At 47.3% G+C, this 25,499-nt stretch overlaps 1 protein-coding gene across 1 annotated transcript in view; it reads left to right on the forward strand.

The window, feature by feature from the left end:
* Nucleotides 1-25,499, forward strand: part of ASCC2 (activating signal cointegrator 1 complex subunit 2) — a 364,116-nt gene that overhangs the window by 142,063 nt on the left and 196,554 nt on the right. The window contains exons 13-14 of the mRNA XM_086943223.1: nucleotides 11,685-11,866; nucleotides 13,149-13,366. Of these exons, the coding sequence (XP_086799349.1) occupies nucleotides 11,685-11,866; nucleotides 13,149-13,366 (400 nt within the window). The remainder of the gene's footprint in view (nucleotides 1-11,684; nucleotides 11,867-13,148; nucleotides 13,367-25,499) is intronic.

The following is a 25,499-nucleotide window of genomic DNA, read 5'->3' on the forward strand; positions in this document are numbered from 1 at the left end:
CAGGACCTTTTTGTGTGTGGTCCCATGGGGCTAGATGCTCCTTGATGCCCAGTTGCTCACCAAGTTCCTGGCACCTATGTACAAGGCGCCTGACGGAACCGGTGGCATAACAAACTTGGGTTGCCAACCCTAAAATGGTGGACACCATTGTCCCCTATGAGAGTGACTCCCATTGGAGCCCCTCTGACCTCTGACCCTTTGAAGGTTTTGGCGCACTTTGTGTAACCTGCAAACCTGACAGGAATCCCTCAGGAGTTACAAGTACACAAAATGGCTGCCTTAGGAAGCCCAGTACGGTGGCTCCTAATGACCAAAAAGATACCTTGAAAGGGCCATGTCATTGACATAGCCAGGGAAGGTTCTAGAACCTTCTGGCTCGTGCTGACATCCTAGGACACTGGCTATAAAAGGCCCAGTCCCTGGCGGCCATTGTAGAATGATCAAAGAACACCAGAAGAAGAGGACTTGACCCCAGATTGACACCTGCCCTGTTAACCCCCTGAGGCAGCTGATAGCGCAGGCAGAAGAGCAGCAGAGGTTGCTGGTGTGGACCCTAACTGGCGTTCCAGTCAGAAGCGTGAGCAGTGACCTCTCGCCTTCAGCGCCTGGTCAGCGAGTGTCCAATTGCCCCTCAGAGACTTTGGCCATAGTTAGAGCCTCCCCGCCCCCCAGTGGTGAGATCGCGACTGCAACTCTTAAAAGTGCCCCCTTCAACTTAAGTGCCTCCTGGCGGGCGTTCGGACGTCTCCGAACCCACCGCCGTCGACGCGCTGTTTGTGGATAGAAGGTGAGGTGCTGCGCTGGGACGGGGAAAGGCTGGCCTTCATTTGGGCGAGATTACTGTCTCTGCCCTGCCCGAGTGACTTGGGAGCTGGTGTGTGGGCGGGAGCCCCCCCCCCCCCCGTGAGTGAGCTCGGAGGGAGGATCGCGGAGCCCCTGGAACCCCCCTTCGCCCTTGGGAGAAGTGCCATACTGACTGGAGCGCTTACCGGCGCCGCCGAAGTGAGGTGGGCCGTCTCTTCCCCTGAAGTTGCCGCGTTGTTGTGGAACTGTGATGCGGCCTCATTTTGAACTGTGCGCGCAGGTGTTTTGGCCCCTCCGGCAGCCCGTTCGACGGTCCCAAGACTCGTGAACTGGAGCCGCCTTCGGAAACCCCGCCTGCGCTGACAGAAGCGCACAGACTCCTCCGGCAGCAGTAGCATTGAACCGGCTGGCCGCGGAGTGTAATTGCCGTAGTCATTTTATGCCTTTATCTTCCAGATATACGCGCAATGAGTTGTGAGTGCAACTAAGGGATTATCACGCGTATCTTGTGCCCAGAGAGCCCGAACCTGTGAACACTTCAAAAACTGTAAGAGCGCGCATTCCGCATTGAATGACAAACGTAATGTGTTTACCCTGAAAGTGGTTAATTGGTGGCAGCGATACCAGAATGACCCTGTGATATTTATGTGAAACGATCAGTATCTAACCTGCTAGGAAACTGTACTGCATCGCTGATATTTATTCCAGTCATTGCTGATATTTATTCCAGTCATTGCTGATATTTATTCCAGTCATTGCTGATATTTATTCTAATGTATTGAATCCTGATATTTATCTAGTATATTTATTTATTAGAGTCCAACTATTTATTCCTGAGACACCAGTACACAGCTAATCAAACCCATGTAAGAAATGTGAATGTGATTACCTAAGTGAACTTCCTTCAAACCCAGAGAACTTTTACATAAACGAAACGTATTTTTCTATAACAGTGGTGTGGTGTCCTTCTTTTTGTGTGGTGTGCAGGGAGTTATTATTTGGTCATAGCCGGCTTAACACAACAGCCTTCTACCGCCTTGTCACTCAAGCCAAGCTACCCCCCTTTGTGCTGGGCTTGCCCATCGCAGGTCCAACACTGTTCAATAGTTGTTTGGATTTTTGGTTTATAAAACATTACCTGGAAGAAATCAAAGGGGTTAATTCTTTGTATATTTTGACAGTTGGGTTCAAGAACAGTTTCATTTGAGAACAGATTTTGAATTGGAAAAGATGCTTTTATTCCATTTTGCATTTGGCTCTGCAATCTGACTATCACTGGTTGAAAATTCAGCTCTGGCTTCCATTGCATAATGCAGGCTAATTGAAAACCATTCGCAAACCCACGTAGTTAAAAAAAATAATCTCTGGTAGGAACGAGAATCATGCCACATTTCCAGGGCAATCAAAGAATATTCCTTAGGAATTAAAGAAAACAATGACAGACCAGATTTGAAAGCCAAATAACTGTTTTAAAATCTGTTCTACGGGGGAGGAGCCAAGATGGCGATCGGTGCGGCAGTGTAGGCTCCCGGCTCCGTAAGCTTCCGAGCCCCGCAAGACAATCCTGCCCACGATCCTGGCATTGCATGGCAGTGGGGCGACGGTGAAAGCGCGCAGATATCGCTTGCGCGATCCCGGCGCCTCTACCTGCCTCACAGGCGGAGATATTCACGTAATTGACTGATGGCCTTAAACGACCCGGAGCCGAGACCTCGGTTGGTAAACATGGCCGGGCGGTGATTCATCGGCGGCGGCCAGCTGGACCTGGGCGAAGTCGGCCCGCGAGACGCAGCAACTCCAAAGGGATATTTTCTGTGGGTGCCCTGGTTGTCGCACGGTGCGGCTGGAGTGCATCCTCGACATGGAGGCTCGATGGGACTACTATTGATTGCGGAGAGCGGAAGGTGAGCCTGTCGGCTATGTCTTTGTTCCTGCCCGGTTTTTGCGGGCCGCTCCCGAATTTGAGACTGTTGCTGAGTCGGAGAGGGGATGGCCACTGCCGTGGATTGCTTTTCAGGCTTATACTCTGGGAGCCCCCGGAATTCCAGCTGTGGTCTGCCTAAGCCGGACTTGTCCCTGCCCTGCCTTTGTTCTCCCGACCAGTTGGACGCGCCTGATGGGTGCCTGAATAAGAGGGAGTGCAATACCCTGCCTACTGAAGTGCTGTGTGAGGGTGAGTGCGAGTCACCGAGTAGCTCAGTGATGGGGAAAATACAGCCTGTGCTGTCCCGCAGTGATATTCCTGCGGCTCTGAATGACTTCCACACCACTTGGAGGGATGGCTCCCGAGCGCTTGGTGAAAAGCTAGACGATGTTGTGCTCACACTGGGGCGGCTGCGCCCGGATGGCCCCCAGGTACGCGAGGAATCGCCCCCATCTACGTCTGTGGAGGGTACTGTGATTATACTTGGATGCGGAGGGGAATGGATGATCCCGAACAGTGTGGGTGCCTGTGACAGAATGCCCATGCGTCTCTATTGTGCGGAAGGATGTCTTTCCCAGCATTTGATAGCGGCCCCGTCCATTGTAGCGCCGCTGAAGACTCGGACACTGGTTCAGCTATTGTTGCCTCCTGTGACTGCTTCCTCTTTCCTCGCCCCTGTACTTCTGTTGGGGAATGCGTCCCCTGAATTGGAACTGGGAGTGCTGGTCTTCGGTGAAGGGGACTCTGTCGGTGGTCGGCGGCGTCCATTTTGTGCTTGCAAGTTGCGCCTCTTCCGTACGTGGACATTTTGTCTTCATATGTCTGCCGAGACGGGATCTCCTCTGCGGACATGCCACGGGGGACTTATAAGAACGGGCCAGGGCTAAGTGGTTCTCTCTAATAGTTGATGTCTGTGTGGCTGGTGGGTGAAGCGGGTTGGCGAGTTCTTAAAATATACTTAATAGCGCAATATGTAATGTTTCACCCCCATTTTTACTGCACTAAGTGATTGCTGCTTTGATTGTCGCTTTTGGGGTAGAGACTACATTCATGGAAGGGGAGACCGGGAGCCTATTGGGATGGCCCTCCTCCGGTATTATATAACTTTTTTTTTTTTCCTTTCTCTTTTCTGTACCTAAATTTCGGGTTCCGTTCTCGGGCGACAGGCACACTGCTAGGGGGGGGGGGGGGGGGGGGGGGGGGTAGGCCATAGCCTCTGCATGCGTGCAGGGTGGGGGGTTGGGGGGCGGGGTTTTTTGTTTCGTCTTCGTTTCTATGGGCCTCGTTTCTTCTCTTCTCTTTTCCTGGTTCTTTTCTTTTTTTCTTTCTTCTTTTGGGTCAGTATGGTGATTAGGTGTAGCGTTCGCTTATTGTTTCTGTCGTTAGTATTACTGGTAACATTAGTTAGGATGTTCCACGTTAATGGGGTGGGTAATGGCCAGTACGTATTGTGAATACATGTTTTTATCCTGATAAGCGTATTTTTCAGCCGATCTTCCGATTGTGACTCTTAGCATCGTTGATAACCTGCTGTGTTCATTGCCCCCTATGTGCTTGCGGCGGATTGCATGGCGTCTGATCCTTCTTCTCTAATAAATTTTAAAATTAACCTAATTTATCCTGTACTCGGCGGTCGCTTTTTCCATATGTGTCATTTCGAATACTAGCTGCTTTTTATCTCTAGGGACTGCTGAGCTGTTCTATTGTTGCTTTTTGTGCTACAAACTGATTTCGAGGCCGGCCAGAATGGTTGTAAGCCCGTACCTGTACGCTTTTGTTGCACAATAAAGGTTTCCCAAAAAAAAAAAAAAAAAAAAAAATCTGTTCTAGACCATGCTTGAACACAATAGTGGAAATAACACAAAAACCAACTTCCTGAAGGAATTTTTCCATTAATGGGCAGGAGCGCAAAGAGAATGATCAACCCCAGATATAGTAAAACACAGTGATGTCGATGGTATCAAAAACCATTAAGGATTTTATTGGCAAACATTTTAAAGGAAAAGAGGGAGCAGAAAAGAAGTCAAGTGTAATTGAGACCACGCAAAATATCGAGGATCCAGCTGCATCAAGCATTGAGGCCTTGAATCAGACTGACTTTAACATCGCTGAGATACCAACGGAACCTCGTTTATCATCCTCGCCAAGGATGTTTCGGTCGATTTTCACCCAGGACATAGGAGCAGATATGGTGAACGAAGAACGAGTAGACTGTAGTGACTCCATGAGAGAAGGGAACATTACTGGGGAGGCTCCAAGCCTTAAGGGTCATGAAAGCCTAGGGATCCCAAACATAGCAGGATCAGATGTATCAGGCATATCTTTACGTAGCCTGGAGGTGACGGGTTCTACCGGCCTATCCATGCTCGAGGTTATGCTAATGCTCCAGAAGACTCTGCAGGGCATGTTAGAGGTCACAGTCCTAAATAATGACATCCTAAAAAGACATGGTGATCAATTTAAGGGCATAAACGGGGAATTAGCACAGATTAAAAACTTGATGTCCTCAGTTGTAAGACCTGTAGAAACCCAGGAGAAAAATAAAGTGGCCAGGGGGGAAGAAGTGGAAGAGGAGACTGGCCCCCCAGAGAATGTACCCACAGAATATGTATCCTACCGCCCCATGCTTATACAGAGGTATGGGGATAAGAGGTATAGAAGGCAAAATATACTAAGGCGAAGGAAAGGGATTAAGGCCCGACCCAATTGCTACCCCATAAAGCACCAGGATAATAGGGGGGGTGTAACGCCGGTATACAAGTCAACAGATAAGGTAGTAAGGCAAGGAACTAAAAAGTTAAATTTAGTAGAGAAATGTGTAAGTAACAGTAGACCTGAAGAACAACTCAGGGGGATAACGAGGAAGGATATGGGAGAGAACAAAAAGGCTACCAGGAGAATTCCCCCAGGGGTAAAGAAGAGTGCAGGGGTAGAGTGGGAGAGGGAGATGTCCCCAGGTGCGGAGGGACCCCACCCAAGTTATTGGAAGGGGGCCAAAATAGGGGGAGGAGAAGAAGTTAGTAGGCACAAAAGGGGAGTAATGTTGGAAGGGAATCGCCAATACCAGCAGACAGAACCACCCACTGACACTTGGATATTTGTAGAGCCAATAGGACAGGTGAAAAAGGGGAAAAGAATCAAGAAATTAAACCCCTTGAATCGCTCCCAGCTACTATCCTCATTTGGAAAGTGCCCCAGCCTAAGATATGTTAGCACTGATGATCTAAAAGAAGTGGGATTCACGGTAAACAGTAAGGGGGAGGAAATAACCAAGGTTTTACTCCACTCAGCCCTAATAAAGGATGCTATAGAAAAAACAGATACCGAGATTCTACGGGAAGGCATTAGAATACTAAAAAGGAAGGAAGTATTATCGGATAAGTTAGGGAATTCATTCCTCAGAAATCACGCAGCATTAGGCGAGAGACAAATAAAAATTATTAACCTTGGGAGAGGTATTAAAGACGCCATAGAAATCACGATAAGACCCAATGACCAAAGGTGGGCTATGGAAGATGTACTTGCTGGGAATAGATACAGAGAGTTGGTATACATGAGTGGTGAGGAAGATGGTTCTACGAGTGAGATCGATTAGGAAGTGTCGCCGCACAGCCTATCTATAATGACCTGGAACATAAATGGGTATAATAGAATAGTGGCACAGGAGGATTTTAAAAATATCTTGAGGAAAAATGACATCGTTTGCCTCCAGGAAACTTGGCTGTGCGGCGAAATCCCTGCTACCGTAGGTTTTACTCATTATGTAAAAGCAGCAAAAAGGAACATGGTGGGTAGACCTTTCAGGGAGCTGATGAGGTTGATTTCTACAAGGATTGCCAAGGACATTGAACACCTGGAACTAAAGTGAAATTGGGCACTGGGCAACAGAGTGCGAACAATAAATAATATGCTGGGGGGTGAAAGTCTATGCATTATAAATGTATATATTCAGAAAGGGAAAGCAAATGAGTAAAAGGCAGACTTGGAACCCTTAAAAACTGACCTGGAAGAGGTGTGTAGCCGTTTTCCAAGGGATGTGCTCATAATATTGGGAGACTTCAACCATAAACAGAACCCTGAAATAATGGACTCTTGGTTGAAGGACTTGTTGGATGCATAAAAAATAGAGCGGGCGCAATTTCCCTGCTGCGATACTTCCACTAAAGATGATGAGCTTGGGCAACTGTTGGGGGTTATGGGATTTGTATGTTCCAACGGTAGAAAGAAAGCGGACAGGCCGACAACACAACTGTATGGGGTACAGTTGTTGCCCTACCTTAAAGGTGCGAAGCGCACCTTTAAGGTAGGGCAACAACTGTACCCCATAGATTAGGTATTCATACATGCCTGGCATTTCCATCTTATCAAACAGTTTGAAATTCTGGGGGTGGAGGGTAGTGACCACTACCCATTGCAGGTTGAACTTCAGGTAAATAGCCCCCTGCAAAGACAAAAAGTGCTATTAGAGATGTACAATATCCCAAGCGGTTAACAACATAAATCACCGATGAATATATACAGAAACTAAGCGCATATCAGCTAACTGTGAATTTGGGTAACCCTGCACCAGAAGAGAGCATAGTCTGGTACGAGGTTATAATAAGACAATTGGTGGAATGCCTCCGGATTAAGTTAAAGTGTAATAATCATAAATCAGTAAACAATGCGACATTACACCCTAACAATACCAAACATTGGTTTGATGCTGAATGCCGGAAACTAAAGGCCGGTATTAAGAAACAAGAAAGACGCCTCAGAGGTAACTACAGTGAGGAAGTGGTATTAGAACTCAGAAAATTGAAGTTAAAATATAAGACAGTTATTAGAGATAAAAAAAGGAGCTTCAAGGACAAATGTTGGGATAACTTACTCGAGGTAATTGAAGATAAAAATGTGAAAGGCTTTTGGAGGTTAATACAGGACTGTACGGGAAAAGCACAAGGGACCATGCAGTGCTCAGTGCCAGAGGACAAGTGGCTGACCTACCTAGAGGAAATTTATGGAAAATGGCCAATGAGGGAGGGAATAATGGCAAATGTTTGGCCAGGAATAAGTGAAGAATTAAAAATCCACTTTTCCCCAGAACGAATTAGGACCATAATAACTAGGCTAAACCTAACACAGGCTGCTGGCCCTGACAACTTGCCAGCTGTCATAATAAAAACAAACATAGAATGGTGGGCAGAGTTCTTTTCAAATATGTTTCTAGGGATCCTAAATACAGGTGAATTCCCTGCAAATTGGAAAGGGGCTATTGTCAGGCCAATCCACAAAAAAGGGGATGCAAACTCCCCAAAAAATTACTGCTTAATAAACCTTCTGGATATAGGTGAAAAGGTCTTTTCCAAGTTAATCCTAGGGCTACTAAAGGAGTGGGTGGAAGACAAACAGATAATACCCCCAGAGCAGGGGGGGTTCAAAGAAGGCTACTCAACGATTGACCATTGTTTTGCTCTGTGCTCCATTGCACGGAAGTCAATTGATCAGAGGGGTAATTTATTCTGCTGTTTCGTTGACTTCCGTGCAGCCTTTGATCTTGTGGACAGGGAGCAGCTGTGGTCAACATTAGTAGGGTATGAACTACAGGATGACCTGCTGGTCCTTATCCAAGCACTACATACAGAAAATTGGGCACCAATAATATTGGACACGGACGGAGGACTGACTGGGAGAATCCCTATTGGGAACGGTTTAAGGCAGGGGTGCGTTCTATCCCCCCCTGCTGTTCGCCCTATTCTTAGCTGACCTACCCCAAGTATTAAGAGACGTCAGAAGGGCGAACCCGAAATTGGGAGGGAAGCACATATCGTGCCTCCTTTATGCCGATGACCTAGTAATTATGGACCAAACGGAGATAGGTCTCCAGAGAAAATTAAATAGGTTTAAAGAATACTGCACGAGTAAAAAATTAGTGGTAAACATGGATAAAACTAAAATTGTATGTTTTGGGAGAAGGAAAGCGAAGTTTTCGTGGTATCTTGGTACAGTTTTGCTTGAGAGGGTGTCCAATTACAGATATTTGGGAATGTGGTTCTCATGTAACTTGAAATGGCACACACACCTGCAAGCATTAAAAATAAGGGCATTGGCGTCGGTCAAAGGCCTAAAAAGATTTAATAATACCTATGGTGAAAGGTCAGATAGGCCGGTCTTAAAAGCCTATCAAGCAATGGTCCCCCCACAATTTTTGTATGGAGCCGAGGTCCTTTACCTCAGTGGCAAGATCTCCTGGGATAGAGAGGAGGGAAATATATTAAAAAGCTTATTCATGCTGCCTAAATCCTCTATGGTTCCGGCAGCATGACTGGATCTGGGAATAACCTCCTGGGCTATAACAGCATGCATGAGCCTTGTACGCTTCTGGCAGCAGTTGCGACTAGGGGAACTTACTAAAATCTCCCAATGGGATAAGGAGGAAATTACCATTAGTGAGCTTCCCTGGGCAAAAGAGGTGAGAGCTTCAATAAGTAAGGCTTATGGGGTGTTAGATTTGAAGGTATGCTTGCCGCAATACCCCACAATATTTGGGAAAAAAGAATTAAAGATTCAAGGGGTCACTATGTCCCGTAGTTATGATCGGGACTACCTTGCCCAAAAGCCCTCGGTAGCACACATGAAAGTGGCATGGGAGAGCAGCCAAGACTTCCCCTACGTGGATCGGTTACCCAGCCATAATCTGAGGCGAGAAGTCTTGAAAATGCAAATTGGTATAAACCCAGGCTATGCGAATAACGGGGCTCGAAACCTAATGATAGGATGTAATGGGAAATGTACTTGCACTTTAGGAACCACCTGTGATATTTTACATATTTTATTAGATTGTACAAGATTTTTAGATCTTCGAAAGGAGTTTTTATGTCCTATTTTTAAAAAATATAAGATTACACACAGAATGCAAGCTGCAACTCTTCTGGTGGAAATAGAGAATTTAGATATAGCCTGTGCGTTGGGGAAATATATGAATAAAGTTAAGTTGTTCCTCAAATGCGCTGAAGAACATGTATAGTGCAGCCTTTACCTCCGAATAAAGGTAGAGATACTAAGCTATAACAGTAGTAAAAACTGCATTCTGAAGAAGTTATGAATAGGTAAGATTTTAGCGATTTTAACAAATAAATGTTATAATACTCCATTTTAAAGGAACAAGAGAAATTAAACTGCACGTATCCTGAGGTGTAATTGTGGTTTTAATATTGTCATGTTATGCTGCTGTTCTTTCTCTGTGCTGAATATTGTCATGTTATGCTGCTGTTATTTCTCTCTTCACGGAATGTGGAAAATGTACTTTTAAGGTTTTAACAAATCAAATAAAGTTTTGTTTGACTGACTGACAGTGAATATTGTCAGAGATGTTTCATTAGTGTAACTGACTTATATCTTAAAACAATCTTATTATTTAACAAGTCCACAAGCAGTCTAATTGTAGGCTTGTAAGACGTCTAACAAATGCAATGATGGCAGTGAAAAAGATCTGCTTGGCCAATGTACATCTTGTTACCCACTCAGGCAGTTTGTTGTTGCCCCTACTAAGGTTTGTGTGACTAGTTAAAACTGTTGGAGACCTCTTGTAACCACATTTTAGCATATGTCACCCATATTTCCCGGGACTAGAATTCCTTTATAAATAGAGATTTTGATTACATAGGCTTGATTTCCTTTAATAGTTTTATTGTTTACCAATGCACCTTAGGAAGTTATAATGTTTAAGATGAATGTTGGAGACAGGGGGCAGAGGAGATGGTTTAGTCTCTGTTCCATTAACCTGGGTCACTGTATGAAGATCTGTTGCCCACGTTCCTCTATTTCTGGTACTATACTGTTAAGTGCCCCCTTCAAAAGCAGTATAATACTATGGCAGACACCATTGGCAGTCTACAAAGTTTTGTTACTAGATCTTAGCAGCAGGTTTGACAACATTTGAGCTCAGCCTTTCAGTGAAGGTATGGGAGATACTAAAGATGGTAGAAGATAACTCTGCACTGCTTCGTATGCACTCCCAACACTATCTTAAGATAGTCAGTCCTCAGACTTGAAGCTAAATGCTTGTCTACAGACAGGCTGCCATAAGTGCTAGGGGACATAGTAAACTAACAGACCAACCTGCTAACCACACAGCATCCCTGCAGTTGCCACCACTACAACCCACTCACAACTGGATCCTTGGAAATTCAGTTAAGATTAGGAAGTCTAGTTTCAGGGAACTCATGACACCTCCTTGGTGCTAAGCTGTATGGTAAATATCGGCGATAGACTTCCTCAGGCGCTCGGGGGTAGCTGTGAGGGTATGTATAACCCTCCCAGCCCTGGACTGAAAATCCCTATGTTCTCTAAGATGGATCCTTTACCGTATTTTTGAAAATATGTAAATGTGCTGACACAATCGTTCCTGGCCACATGCAGCAATCTCCCCTCCTTAACTCAGTTCGGTGAAATCTCCAATATTTTCTGTGTTTGCCTGACCTCTGTCCATGCATCCTCGGAGAAAGATGTAAAAACCCGACCCAGCATGAGTAAGGAATCATGTACCTTTGTAGGATCCCAGCAGACACTAGCTACTTCCATAGTGAGAGCTTCACTTATGGTAAAGCTTCAGGAACTGAGGCGAAGGTCAATCAATCAATCAATGACACTTGTAGAGCGCACTACATACCCGTAGGGTCTCAAGGCGGTGACCCAATAATCAGAAGAATGAGATGTTGGATTGGTGGAAACACTTAGTTCAGGATCTCCAGATTGTCCAATTGATGTGATTGCCTACTTCAGGATAGCTAGTGTACGGTGTATGGTCAAGGCATCTTGTTTAAGATATCTCTGCACAATGGCTGTGATTGCCTCGTTGAGGATATTTGAAGTGCATGACTGGGTCAGGATATCTGTGAGTGCAGAATGAGAGGGTCATTTTTGAGGAATGAAAAGACATCCACTGCAAATGTGTTATTCTTAACTCCATACGGCATTGATGAGACTCGAACAGCCTATATCCTGAAGGGAGTGGAAAGTGCCTGGGACGGTGCCATCAAGCACAAGAAAGCAGTTTTCAAGGGAAGGGAATTGAGGACCGCACCGGATGGCGCTGCAGCAGAACCACTCAACAAAGTATCAGAAGTCCCCAGTTACAGTTCCCCAAATGAGGATAATGTGCGTATTCTTTGAGCATGTTTTGATTCTAAGCCACATTTATTCTCCAGTCTAACCACCTTTTATTTTTACTTGGACGTAATGCAATATGTGAATAGATGACCCCTTTTTATCTTGGTTTCCCTAAATATGATCTTGCATGCTGGTTCAGTATATTTCAGAGGGAACTGTTTTAAGAAGCAGATGGAGAGGGATCTTCAAAAGCACAAAAAGTAATTGTGTTGAGGCTGTGTCTCATAAAACGAGCACATTTGCATCATAAAATGTTGAGTGGCACTCAGACTCAAAGGTATTTTTTTGTATAGTAGTTATAATTCCCCAAGCAAATACTCATAGCATGGACATTCAGCCTGAAATCCCAATTTTAATGAGCTCCAAATTCCGTGCTGGGAGCAACTAGATTCTGTACCAGGAACATTGCATAAATTAACTGTTTTATTATTAATCATGATGTACCTGTTGGTACTGCGTATTACCTAGGATCCCTCTCCATGTTTTGGAATACTAGCAAAAGAGGTCAGATTTTTATTCATGGTCGCCAGACAGCTAGCTTATCTTCAGAGCCCAATTGGAGCTTCTTAGTTACTTGCACTTATATTGCTACATGCTAGTTTTTCTGAGCAGCATAAAATAACAGTTGTGATACAGCTCCATTCAGAGACACTGTTATGTGCATATACTAGATTTTAACACTCGGATTTAGCCAAGCTTGGGAGAGGTGAATCATTAAACCTTCTTGTTTTAGTGGGATAGATACATCAGTACGTTTTTGTCTGACAGATATATAAAACTGGCAAAATCAAAATGGCTCAGTATTATTATAGTTGTTGCATCTTCTGAAATTCTGTAGAGCCCATTGCATTAGACAAATTGGAGGGGTGATTGATGAGAAGGTAAAAATGCTCCATCTTCCCTGGCCAGACGGTAAGGAGATGCTTGAATCCCTTTAACCAATTTCCAATCAGGAAGCATTCTCTAACTGTTTAATGGCAACACATCTGGCTCATATAAACGAGGTTTTTGCTCTACAGAACACATTAATTTGTTTATTGGTCTTTGCAAGTTATGTGTAACTTTTTGAGCAAAGGGCTTTACCTGAATTGAAAGTTATCACACTGTCCATGCACAAACAAACCCAGCATGACTTGATTGAATAATTATGCAGCTATTCAATCATTTTTTCGTGGTTTCAAGTGAATGTCTGTGTTTTAACTGTACCATGGAGCATCACATGCCTTCTTGAAATTACTTATTGCAGAACCATTGCCTTATTTTTTCGTAGTGTGCCGGTGCTTCAGCAGCAAGACCCTCCTCCTTTCTTACTGGTGTGGAGCTGGACTCCCTGGTCACCCAGGTCAAAGATCTTCTACCAGATCTCGGAGAGGGCTTTGTGCTGGCCTGCCTGGAGGAGTATGACTGCAACGTGGAACAAGTGATCAACAACCTGCTGGAGGATAAGATGTCTCCAGCTCTGCAGAAACTGGACCGTGCCATGCCGAGGTATGAGCAGAAGTAAGGCTGTGTGGGAGGTGGTGGGGAATGAGAATAGCATTTATTGTAGACTGGAATGTAGGCAGTAAGAAACCGGCTTTATATATTTTGAGCTTCACTGATAGCCATAAACTTTGATTTTTCCCTCTAACATGCAGGGACCCTCTGAACTTTTCTTTTTATTAAGTAAAAATCATCCTCCATATCTTGATTTGGAAGTACGAAGCTGCCATTTTCCAAAACGCAATTCCAACTTTTTGAGCAGACGAGCCAGCTTCTTCCAAATTTTCCTCTGTGGTAATAATTACTTTTCTCCAATCCAAAAAATCAACTTTGCTGCATTGAGCAAAAGGCTGTGCTGAAGTGTTCAATTTGACTGTTCAAACCCTAACATTTCAGAGAACAACATAAAGGAAACGGTCCAGTCAGGTTATAAGTGCTCATGGTTGTAAACCATGGACTGCTCCTTTAATGAGCCTACATGTTTAATTTCCCAGCATGTATTATTGTGGCAGTTGGCCTCACTTCTTTTTTCTGTCTTGTGCTGAGTGGATCTCAGAACACCTCAGACATGTTTACTCTATTTTACTAAGATCTTTCTCCCTTTAATTGAGAGTAAATAGACTTCATTCACTATCTTAAGCACATTTGAAGCTTTTTGTCCTTTGTCTTCAATGGTGACAATAAATGTCCTCGTATGCCTTTACATTTTTGTGAGGTGTCCTTCCTGTGTGAGGAGAAAGCGGCGTATAACTCAATTTCTATGTAGGTGTGTACTGCGGACCGTTTACCCTCTTCTCGTTTGACTAAAGCATGCCCATTTTGTCAGACATGACAAAAGAAGAAGAGCGTTAGTCATCGCACTTTCCGGAAAAAGACTCCCGAAGAGGGCGATCTAGAGAGAATAGGCTTAGCCACCATCATCACTCTGAACACACCCAAAATCACATGTCTAAACTTTAAAGCATGGCTCTGCACCACCATGCTTGCTGTAGAAGGACAGCTCAGCTTCAGGAACAATGCTGAGGCGTAGAGGATATACTCTACCAAAGAAGGCCTCTCCCACAGTGCCATGCCGGCTGACATCAAATAGCTCGCCATTCCCCCTCTCGAATTTGTAACACACAAGGTCAAAGCATTTGGCTTGGAGACACTATTCACATCCTTTGAAGATCAACAGTTTGACAGTTAACAGTATCTGATTTTTCCAGCTCTCCTTCCGATGCCTTTCCTTCGTTGCCTAACCATCTGTTTCACCAATAAAATCGAGTCCACCTACCGAAGATCCTCTGTAGGTACCACTTGCCCCTTTGGATCTTTTAACACGACCAACACTTCTGTGTCACCCATCAAGAAGAGGCCTCCGATTCCAGCACATCCATATTCTCCACTTGACCCCTTAATCTTCTCTCCTCTCCTCGTGCAGACTTTTCTAGATTGCATAAGGAGAGATCTCTACCTTTCCTTTCAGGCATAATTTGTCTCACTCATCTTACACATGGTCACTGACAAGTTTGTCACCTACAGACAATATCTCCACCTTCCATAATGTGCTCTTAAGTGGAGTCATGAAGCTCAATTTTCCAGAATTCATCATCTGTAGCACAGAGTACTTTGTGTTTACTTCTTAAAAGCTCTGTTACGTCACCTCAAGAGGACCTAAGAAAGAAATGTCAAGCAGGAACTTTTTTAGCTACAGTACTATTAGCACAAGCTTTACAACATCTAAATATTCTGTTGCTGAATAGTTTTATGTATTGTCACGTGATACCAGATGAACTAAGGTCTAGTGCCCTTTCTGCTAGAGTTAGATCAGCAGCTAGTGCTACTCTCCTTTAGAATGTAGCGATTTACACAGCCCAGGGGTTTTGGTACACGTTTCACATGCAAGCCAACATGTTTTTTCAGCGGGAGAAACCTTTCTTATATAAACATTAGATTAAGCAGAGCGTTATCAGCAGTTTACACTTTATTGCCAGTTTACATTAATGATGGAACAGTTATAACTTCAAAACAAACACCAGCTTTTTATAAATATCCTTGTGGAGAAATAGTCAGAGATTGAGTTAGGGCTCCAGAATCAACTTTTTAAGTTCTGCATTGACCCTTGTAGTGGTTCTACAAATCAGGTATGCAACAAACTGGAACTTCGTGTCAAATGTAATTTTGGAGTGCTTCCTGAAAATCAATTAAATTGAGTCTTTGTTTCGAAGAGTTTCCAGTGCATTCCAGGTTCATGGAGTCATGATGTCATAGAGAGCTGCTTCCTCCAAGATAGTTATTTAAATTAGCACGATGGCCACATGAAGATTAGCATATACATTGCCAGACACTACTCATTAGACTCTGACCCGACAGCTGAGGGTTTCTTTGTGAAACCTGTGTAATTATATCATTGTGATTTGTATATTTTATCCAGAGGTACTAGTTCATCTAACTTCTTGTTACTCATTGCTGACGTACAACTTGATCGCCTGTTCCTATTAATTACTATCTATAGATGGACAAGGCGACATTTCCTTTTTCCCTGTCAACTCTTTAACATCTGCCCTTATCCCTTGAAAATTATAATGAACCAAAGGTTATCTGTTGATTCACTGCATTAAAGGACTGTGGATCAGCTAGAAAATATTCTATCCTCCTGATATAGGCTTCTAGCTGCAGAGTCCTCATCTTTCAAATATTCCCCAGATGTCCGACCAGATTCAGAAACTTTTTTTTCTCTTTTTTAGGAGAACCACTGTGTGCTGGAAGGTGGCGCCATGTGGCTCTGCACTGGCTCTGTTCCGCTCCTTAAATGATGGGCAGGCCTATATAGACGCCACTCCTGTGCGCTGCAGTCAGTCACATTTGCTCTACCAGATGCAGAGTCTGAGCTCCCTTTCTTCTCTCAATGAAACTTAATGTTGAAATTCTCTAAAATGTGCAAGGGATGTCATCCCCTAAAATGACCGGCTTTAAGCCCTATAGGGACTGTCGCAAACAAATAATGTGAACATCAGGTGTGCCTGGGGTCGAGCCACGACTTCAAGGCCTGCGGCGACTGCAAGTGTATGAACCAAAAGACCATCCAGGAAAATGCGAGGTGAAACTTTGCTGCCAACCGTAAAAATTCTACTTGCTCATACCATTCTAAGTCCCACTCCGCGTCCAAAGTTTGTTTTCAGTCTCGTTCCTGTTCTCATGGTCAACGGAGCCGCTTCAGAGATCGGTCTACGTTGTGCTCTACGTCCTCAGCTAAGCGTGAGAAACACCAGAAATTGAAGCAGGATTTGGCTCCCTTGCGCCATTTGCCTGAGCAGGCATGGGCTGATGCCTCCTTTCACGATCTCACTTCCAAAGTGTTCAGACTTAAAGCCGATCCTGCAGCTGGGTCTGGCACAATCTGAGTATAAGAAAATGCCTCTTTTGCATGGTTAGCCCCCTACTTTTTGCCTGGTTTTGATGTGGTTTCAAATGTAGTGTACAGGGTCCCTGCCAACTGGGTCGCCAGTGCTCCTTCCTTAAACAAACCCCCAATTGGTACTTCTTCCCACTATAAGTCCCTGGTAAATGGTACCCTGGGTACCTAGGGCCTGGGGCTGAATAGGGTCCCCGGGGACACCCCTCACTGGGACAATGCCTCTGCCCTTGCAGCCTGCATGCCCATGTGTGGGAGAAAACAACAAAGTCGACATGGCACCCTTCCTGGTTGACATGCCAGCTACCACTGCCTGACAGTATAGATGTCACCCCTCTAGCAGGTCTCACCCCCTCAGGCAAAGTGCACTATTCTACAGGTGAGGGCATATCTGCAGGAGCAGACATGCACTTACAGTACTAAGCCCCGTTTCCTGATATTGTAAGTGCCAGGGAAGGCATAAAGAGTGCATGGGCTGGACACTCGACAACTTAAGTTCCACATCACCATGATGGCTTCACTGAATACAGGAGTGTTTGGTACCAAACTACTCCTTTCAATAAATCCCCTATGATGCCAGTGTGGGATTTATTGTACCATGTACCCAGAGTACACCTCAGAGGTGCCCCCTGAATCCCTACCAACCCTGGTGTGATCTCTGACCGGCTATAGGCAGCCAACCACCAATGCCTCCTAAATTTATTATTTAGCTAGCTCCCCCAGACTTGGCACTCAGATCTATGACAACCTCAGAAGAAAGAGGACACCCTGAAGCAGAAGCCAGAAGATTACAATTGCCTTGGCACCTGTACTACTGGCCTGTCTCCTGCTTTGATGACTCTGCAACCTGTCTTGCAACAGATACCTCTGAAACGCCTGAGAGGACTGTTGCCTTCAACAAAGACTCCTATCTCCTTTGGACAGTGGACCTGTCCAGAAGAAACTGACTCCAAAGACTGTATCCAGGCGGATCCTCGTATCCTGCCCACTCTGCACTTGACGCAGTGGCTCACCTGGGCAGTGAAGTTTCCCCAACGATCCTGACCTCGTGTCCAGCGTTGGCTGACCGCTCCTGACCTTCACGACGTCGCCTGCAGTGTGAATCCAGAGGCACCCCCATGACCAAACCGCATCCAGTAAGAAGATTCTGTTGTCGAAGAGCACCCCTTCACATGAAGCCCCTGGTCCTTGGTGAGCCGAACTAACAATGCCCCTTCGACCCCTACATCCCAACTTACCTCTGCTGTCATTTGTCTTCCTCTTGCAACCTCTGGTGCCACGTCTGCAACCTCTTTGCTGTCAGGAAGTTCCTAAAGTCTAATTTGCACCCTGCACCTGGCCGCCCCTGTGCCGCTGGTGGTCTCTGTCTGGTGCTGGTTTGTGGCCCTCCCTTGGGCTTGTGCTTATCCCCCAAAGCCTGGCTCCTGAAACAGATTTACTTACCTGCAAGCAGTGTGACTTCAGGCACCCCCTGTCGCCATTGGAAAGCATTGAGTTGAACTCTGATTTTGACCTCTGCACCCTGTCACCCCTGTGCTGCTGGTAGTGCAGTTTTGGTACTTACCTGACCCCTGGCTCCGAAGACTGAGATAGTAAGTTAAATATTTAACTGTTTAACCACAATATTGATTTCCCCATAGGAACATTAAACTGTGTGAAAAAGATTTTGTAAATTTTTCAAACTGAAAAGTATTTTTTTTTGTTTGTGTCTTTTTATTGAAAATATAAACAAGCAAGGCATGAAACTTGTTATACAACATGCCAGTTCAATCGAGGAAGGAAAAGATAATACAATGAGCAGCAATCCACATAAGGAAAGGGAGGGGGGGACAGGGGCCAAACTCAATAAAGATACAATAAAATAGTCAGAATGCGGGGTCAGGGGGAAGGTGGGACATCAATGTTATCTACTGCAGGCGGTGTACTCTACGATAACTATTCCAAGGTCCCCACACTCTACACCACTTCTGGGGACGGCCCCGGGCGAGATACACCGTCTTTTCCCTGAACATACACCAGTCCATGTTTTCCTTCCATACTTCCACTGTAGGAGGCCTCTGGGACCCCCACAACTGAGCAATATCTCGCTTGGCAATCATGGCCCCCAGGGACGCCCACCGAGTCTGGGCTACATTATAATCCGTGGGTTCCCAAACATTCAACAAGCAGCGCCTGGCCTCCGGCAAGAGAGCAATACCCGTCACTCTCTTCATTACCTCATGGACCCCGCTCCAGAAAGCAGCAACCTCCCGACATTCCCAAATATTATGGAGAAAAGTCGCTACCCGCCCACACCCTCGCTTACATAATCCCTCCTCAGAAAAGCCCATTCGGACCAAACGGGGGCACGTGACGTAAATCCTGTGGAGGATCTTAATTTGTACCAGTCGGAGTCGAACTGGAATCGCGACCTCCTTGGGAGAGGAGATCGCAGATTGCCAGTCCTAGTCATCCAATTCGAGGCCGTCACGGGTTCACAAGTCCCGAAGATGTAACAGGAAGTTTGACCTATTATTAATCAATTTCTTGTAAACAAGGGAGATAGTGCTGTCGGGCACATGGCCATCCAATAGTCTATCTTCAAGCGGGGACGACTCCGGAATTACCTCGCCCAAAGGGAAAACCGACATTAAGGTATGGCGAACCTGAACATAGCGGAAGTACTCTGTGTCACCCAATTCAAACTCCGTCTTTAACATCTCAAACGATTTCACCTGGCCCTTAACCCAGAGGTCTCCCACCTTACTGATACCGATGAGGTCCCACTTATCGAACCCCTTGGTCTTCCACAGCTTACCAAGCTTGTCTGAGCCGAAAAGCGGGGTCGCTAAAGTCAAGCGATCTTTCCACCCCATGGAACTAGTAGCGTCCTGCCACGTACGCACTGCCGTCCTCGTAGGCCCCGACAGAGTCTTGACCACCGATTTTGAGTACAGCGCCCTATAATAATTACCCCCAGGCAACAGCCATCTATCCATAGCAAAAGCAGAGTTCAATTCAGGACCATACATACCAGTATTAATGGCTCCCAATTGAGAAGCCCAATAATAACGTTTGATGTCAGGTAGAGCAATACCCCCGTCGTACCACGGGAGCGTCAATTTGGCAAGAGCAATACGAGGCCTAGCGTCCCATATCAACTTCCTCTGAAGGTCTTCAACCGCACGAAAATAGCTAGCGGGAACTATATCAAGAGTGTTCTGGAGAGCATACAGAAAACGAAGCAGAGACATCATTTTAAATAGGGCCGCACGACCGAGTGGCGAAAGCGGAAGCTTACGCCTACCCGCGACGTCCTGTTTCAATCTAGCCAAGGGATGGAGAAGATTCTGTTCATACCGGGCCACAGGATCCAATGAAATATAGATACCGAGGTATTTAAAACCCGTCAGAGTCACCTGAATAGGGCAGGTACGTGGAAGAAGAGGGACGTCACCAGAAAGAACGTATAGGTAGGATTTCGCCCAATTAATTATCAAGCCCGAGTTCTGTAGTAGGGGATCTCTGTATATAGTCATAATCTAGTGAATAGTCCTGCCCATGTGCGTGGACCCCGGAGCAGACAAAAATAATCTCTTAAGGTGTCGAAAAATGCAGCACTGCACAGACACTTAAGAGAGAATTAAAGACAGATAATGCAGCCTATAAAACCAGGCTACACTGTCCAGTACTTCAACTAGAAATTCCACCAAAAATCCACAAACAGCCAAGTCTGTCCAGATTTCCCTTGCCTCAGCAGCAAAACCCCTCTGGAATGATAGAGAGGAAGACCTGAACAGACAAGCCCCATAGGCTGCCATTCTGTTGCTCAGAACAGGATACTGTACCTTTAAGAGAACTTTCCAGAACTTCACTGTATCCCAGAATGCACTGCAGGTCCCTTTTACTTTCAGTTCTTTTTTCCAGCTCCTGCAAGCAGGACCCTGGAGCACTGAGCTCTCCCTTTTCAAGGGTTTCTTGGTGATTTTTCACTTTTGTTCAAGTCTTTGAGTGCTTTTCTAAAGTACTTTGGTGCCTTTCTTCTTGTTAATCCTTTGGTGCACCCTTTGATTGTCAATATCCCTGCATTATTTGACAAATGTCCAGAGTGCTCCAGGAAGAAGGCCAAATCGGATCCCCATGAGGTGTGTATCCTCTGCCTTCCCTCTTCCCATGTCCCAGAGGAGTGTGTGATTTGTCAGGGCTTCTCGGGCAGGACCCTGGAGGACAGAAAGAAGATCAGGCTTCAGGGCCTTGAGGAAAGAAGGCTGAAGGCGCAAGGTGGGTCTGGAGGGGCTTCCTCTGCCCGTGCTGAGGCCTCTGGGGGGCTCCCCAGGGGCAGGAAGACCAGCAAGCGCCCCCATTCTCCGTCTGGGTCGATTGCACCGACTACAGCGTCGAGAGGGATGACTACAGTCTGTTCCCCGTCTCCTCAGGGCTCTGGGTCGAAGCGACGTCGACGCTCGACGTCGAAGGAACTGAACAGACCGCCGTTGAGGTCTCCTTTGACGATTTCGTCGTCGTCCTCGTCGGAGTCATCGTCGAGTGATCGATGTCGAAAGGCCCGGCGTCGGCGCTCGCCGTCGAGGCGACACCGCCGTTCGCCGTCGACGAAAAGGAGAAGATCGTCGTCGAGGGGATCCTCGTCGGCGAAGAGAAGATCGCCGTCGAGGCGCAGGAGGTCGCCGTCGAGGTGCAGGAGGTCGTCGTCAAGGCGAAGGAGGTTGCCGTCGAGGCGAACAAGGTCACTGTCGAGGCGAAGGCATTCGCCGTCGAGGGGGAGACGGTCGACGCCGAGGAGAAGACGCTCGCCGTCCGGTCGCCGTTCTTCGATGCCGAAGAGACGTGGAAGGAGGTCTGGCACCATGGGAGGGTCGCCAACGCCCCAGGCTGGAAAAGAAGGCGGATCACCACGTTCGGTGTACTCCATGGTGTATACCCCGTCACAGAGGCCGGTTACACCCCCGCCTCCATTACCGAGGGGGCTCCCTCCGAGGGCCCCTACTCCTCCTCCTCTACCACCACTTCCCCAACCTATACCTCGACCTCAGCTACCAGCAGACAAGCCGCTCCGGTCCCTCGAGGTCGGTCTCACTGCCCCGATTTCCGACTCCTCCCAAGGGGACCCCTCAGCCTAGGGCCCCGGCCAAACCAAAGTCGCCTGCTCCGATGGAACAGGCGGATCGACCGAAGCCAAGGAGGTCACTATCACGCTCCGGATGGAGGGGGGGATCGAGTCGGCGTAGATCCTCCACCTGGTCAAGACGTCGCCATCGGAGCTGTGGATCGCGGTCCCGCATGGACTCCTCCAGGCCCAGGACCTATTCACCGACCTTGTCGGAAACCCCCGGGACAAGGGTGTCTCCGGTGGACGACATCAGCACGTTCCAGGATGTTCTCCTGAGTGGGGCAGCGAAATTGGGAATCACCGTTACGGCTCCAACACCCACAACGTCCGTGATATTTGAGACGCTTCACAAGAAGCATTTGTCTCGCCCTTTACTGCCGCTAGTACCTGGTTTGGTAGAGCCCGCGGAGGAGCTGTTCCTCACGCCAGCGGTGGCGAAGGCCGCTCCCTCCCGACTTCTGAAGAAGTACAGGGCCCCGGATTCGGACCCGGCTTTTCTGCGGATAGACCCGGTTCCGGACTCTGTTATAGTGACAGCGGCCAGGAAGCTACATTCTACCTCCCCGTCTTCAACCGTACCGCCTGATAAGGAGAGCCGATGGATCGACTCAGCTGGTAGGAAGGCTTGTGAGACGGCATCCACGGCCATGAAGGCCTCCAGCGATGCGGTGTTGCTAGGGCGGTATGACCGTGCCCTGTGGGAATCCCTTCAACAGTTCACTGAACTCCTGCCACGAGATAAGAGGGAGGACTTCCAGTAGATCCTCAAAGAGGGGATGCTGGTTTCAAACCAAGTCATCAGCGCGGCTGCGGATGTCTCTCTTTTGGCTGCCCATGGGTACTGTCAGGGGATCAACCAGCGGCGCCATGCTTGGCTCAGGCTCACATCACTCAAGCCGGAGGCCCAGCAGCGTGTGGCCAATCTGCCTTTCTCGGGCGAAACCCTGTTCGGCAAGCATGCCGATGATGAGATGGCCCGCATGAAGGCGGAGGCAGAGACCCTGACGGCTGTGGGCTTGGAGAAGCCTAAAGAAAAGAAGGCCTACCGCCTGTTCCAGAGACGGTTCGGTGCACTGGGAAGAGGACTAGGACAGACTTCGGGACAGCAGCAGCAACAACAGCAGCAGTTCCGGAGACCCTTCCAGAAGCGCCAGAAGGGTAGAGGGGGACAGCAGTCCTATACAGCGAACAAGGGCCCGGCTGGGGCTCGACCCCGAGCGGTTACTTCCCCTACATCCATTACCCGCTCCGGTGGGGGGAAGCGTTCAATTTTTTCTGGCAGAGTGGAGAAAAATTACTCAGGACAAGTGGGTGCTGAATATTGTTTGCAATGGATACAGTCTTCAGTTCACCAGCCCGCTTCCATCAATTCCTCCGGTCAGCTCGCAGTTTCAACTGCGCGAGCTCCAGGCAGAGGCCGATATCCTGTTAAGGAAAAGGGCGATAGAAGACGTACCTCTGCCTCAAAGAGGAAGAGGTCTGTACTTCCGGTTCTTCCGGGTTCGCAAGAAGGACAAGAACGAGTTCAGGCCCATTCTGGACTTGCGACAGGCAAACAAGTGGATTCGCAGAGAGAAGTTTTGCATGCTGTTGTTGCATCAGATTTATCCTCAGTTGCAACAGGGAGACTGGCTATGTGCAATAGACCTACAGGATGCGTACTTCCATGTGCCCATTGCACACAAACACAGGAAGATCCTGCGATTCCAAGTCGGCGCCAATCATTATCAGTACACGGTACTGCCATTCAGACTGAAGTCTGCGCCCAGAACATTCTCGAAGTGCATGGCAGTGGTAGCAGCGCACCTAAGGAAGAACAAGGTGTTTGTCTACCCGTACCTGGAAGATTGGTTATCAAGGCCTCCTCCTTCTCGGAAGCTCAAGCACACTTCCAGAAGATGTGCGTTCTCTTGAACAAGCTGGGGTTGCACATCAACATGTCCAAGTCTGTCCCGACTCTGATCCAGTGCATTCAGTACTTGGGAGCCACCATCAATACGTTGTCAACAAGCGTGTCTCCTTCGGAGGAACGGAGATTATCACTCCTTCAGAAGGCTCAGGCTCTTATGACCACTCCATCTACAACAGTGAGAACGGTGTCTTCTCTACTGGGATCGATGGCCTCTTGCATCATCCTAACGCCACACGCACGACTGCACATGAGACCGTTGCAGGAGTGCTTGGAGGATCAGTGGGATCAGAGGAGAGGGTCTTGGGACGACAAGGTACGACTGTCTCTGCATGCTCTTCATGCATGCAGAGACAGTCCCGCACAGACGATTGTGACGTTTGCGTCTCTCCACGGCTGGGGAGCGCACTCCGTAGACTTACAGATTCAAGGGACGTGGTCTCCGTCGGAATCCACGTACCACATCAACTTCCTGGAACTCAGAGCTGTTCACTTGGCACTGAAGGCCTTTCTTCCGTCCTTCCAGACCAACTCTCTGCTTGTACAGACGGACAATACGACCACGATGTATTACCTCAACAAGCAGGGGAGCTCGAGATCACGCACTCTGCCGCAGGAGGCGCAGGCGATCTGGCGATGGCTTCTGGCCAGAGGACTGATGATAACGGCAACCCATCTACCAGGTGTGCAGAATGTTCAGGCAGACGCACTGAGCAGACTGATTCAGGAAAACCACGAATGTGTCATAAACGACGAAGTACTAGGAGAAGTCTTCGCAAGGTGGGGGACTCCAGACATAGATCTGTTCGCCACCGCCGAAAACCGCAAATGCCGAGACTTCGCCGCCAGGTACTTCCAGCAGGGGACGCTGGGGAATGCGCTATGGATCAACTGGTCGAACAGTTTTCTGTACGCTTTTCCACCCATTCCCTGATTTCGGCGGTGCTCATCAAGCTGTCCCAGTCCAGGGCACGGATGATCCTGATTGCTCCGGAATGGCCTAGGCAGTGGTGGTTCACGGACCTGCTTCACCGGTCTCTCCTTCCCCACATACGGCTGCCGTGCAGGCCGGACCTTCTCACGAAGTTCTGGGGGCAGATGTTGCACCCCAACCTCTCGTCTTTGAGTTTGGCGACATGGCTCCTGAGATAGTGCAATATGGCCATTTGAATCTACCCGAAGATTGCATGGACATACTGAAGGAGGCTAAGCGACCTTCCACTTGGACTTCCTATGCTTACAAGTGGAAGAGGTTCTGGATCTGGTGCAAGTCCAAGAACTATGACCCGACGACGTGCAAGGAAGACGTCATCCTTCCTTACCTTCTACATTTGGTGCAGTCTGGCCTTAATGTTCATTCCATTAAGGTTCATCTCGCTGCATTGACTGCCTACTGGAAATGCCCTTCACAGACTTCCTTCTTCCAGATCCCTGAAATCAAAGATTTTTTGGAAGGCTTGAAGAAAGTATTCCCTCCTGTCCGGCTTCCTTCGCCTTCATGGGAATTGAATGTGGTGCTGTCCAGATTGATGAAGGAGCCTTTTAAACCTATTCATAAGGCTTCGTTGCAGCACCTGTCCTGGAAGGCGGCGTTCCTCGTGGCCATTACATATGCCCGCAGGGTGAGTGAAATTCAGGCGTTGTGTTGCCAAGAACCTTATACTGTATTTCATGCTGCTAAGGTTGTTATGCGTACTCACCCTAAATTTCTTCCCAAAGTTATTTC

This window comes from Lissotriton vulgaris, chromosome 11, assembly GCF_964263255.1.
Source record: "Lissotriton vulgaris chromosome 11, aLisVul1.2, whole genome shotgun sequence".
In the NCBI taxonomy this organism is placed as follows: Eukaryota; Metazoa; Chordata; class Amphibia; order Caudata; family Salamandridae; genus Lissotriton; species Lissotriton vulgaris.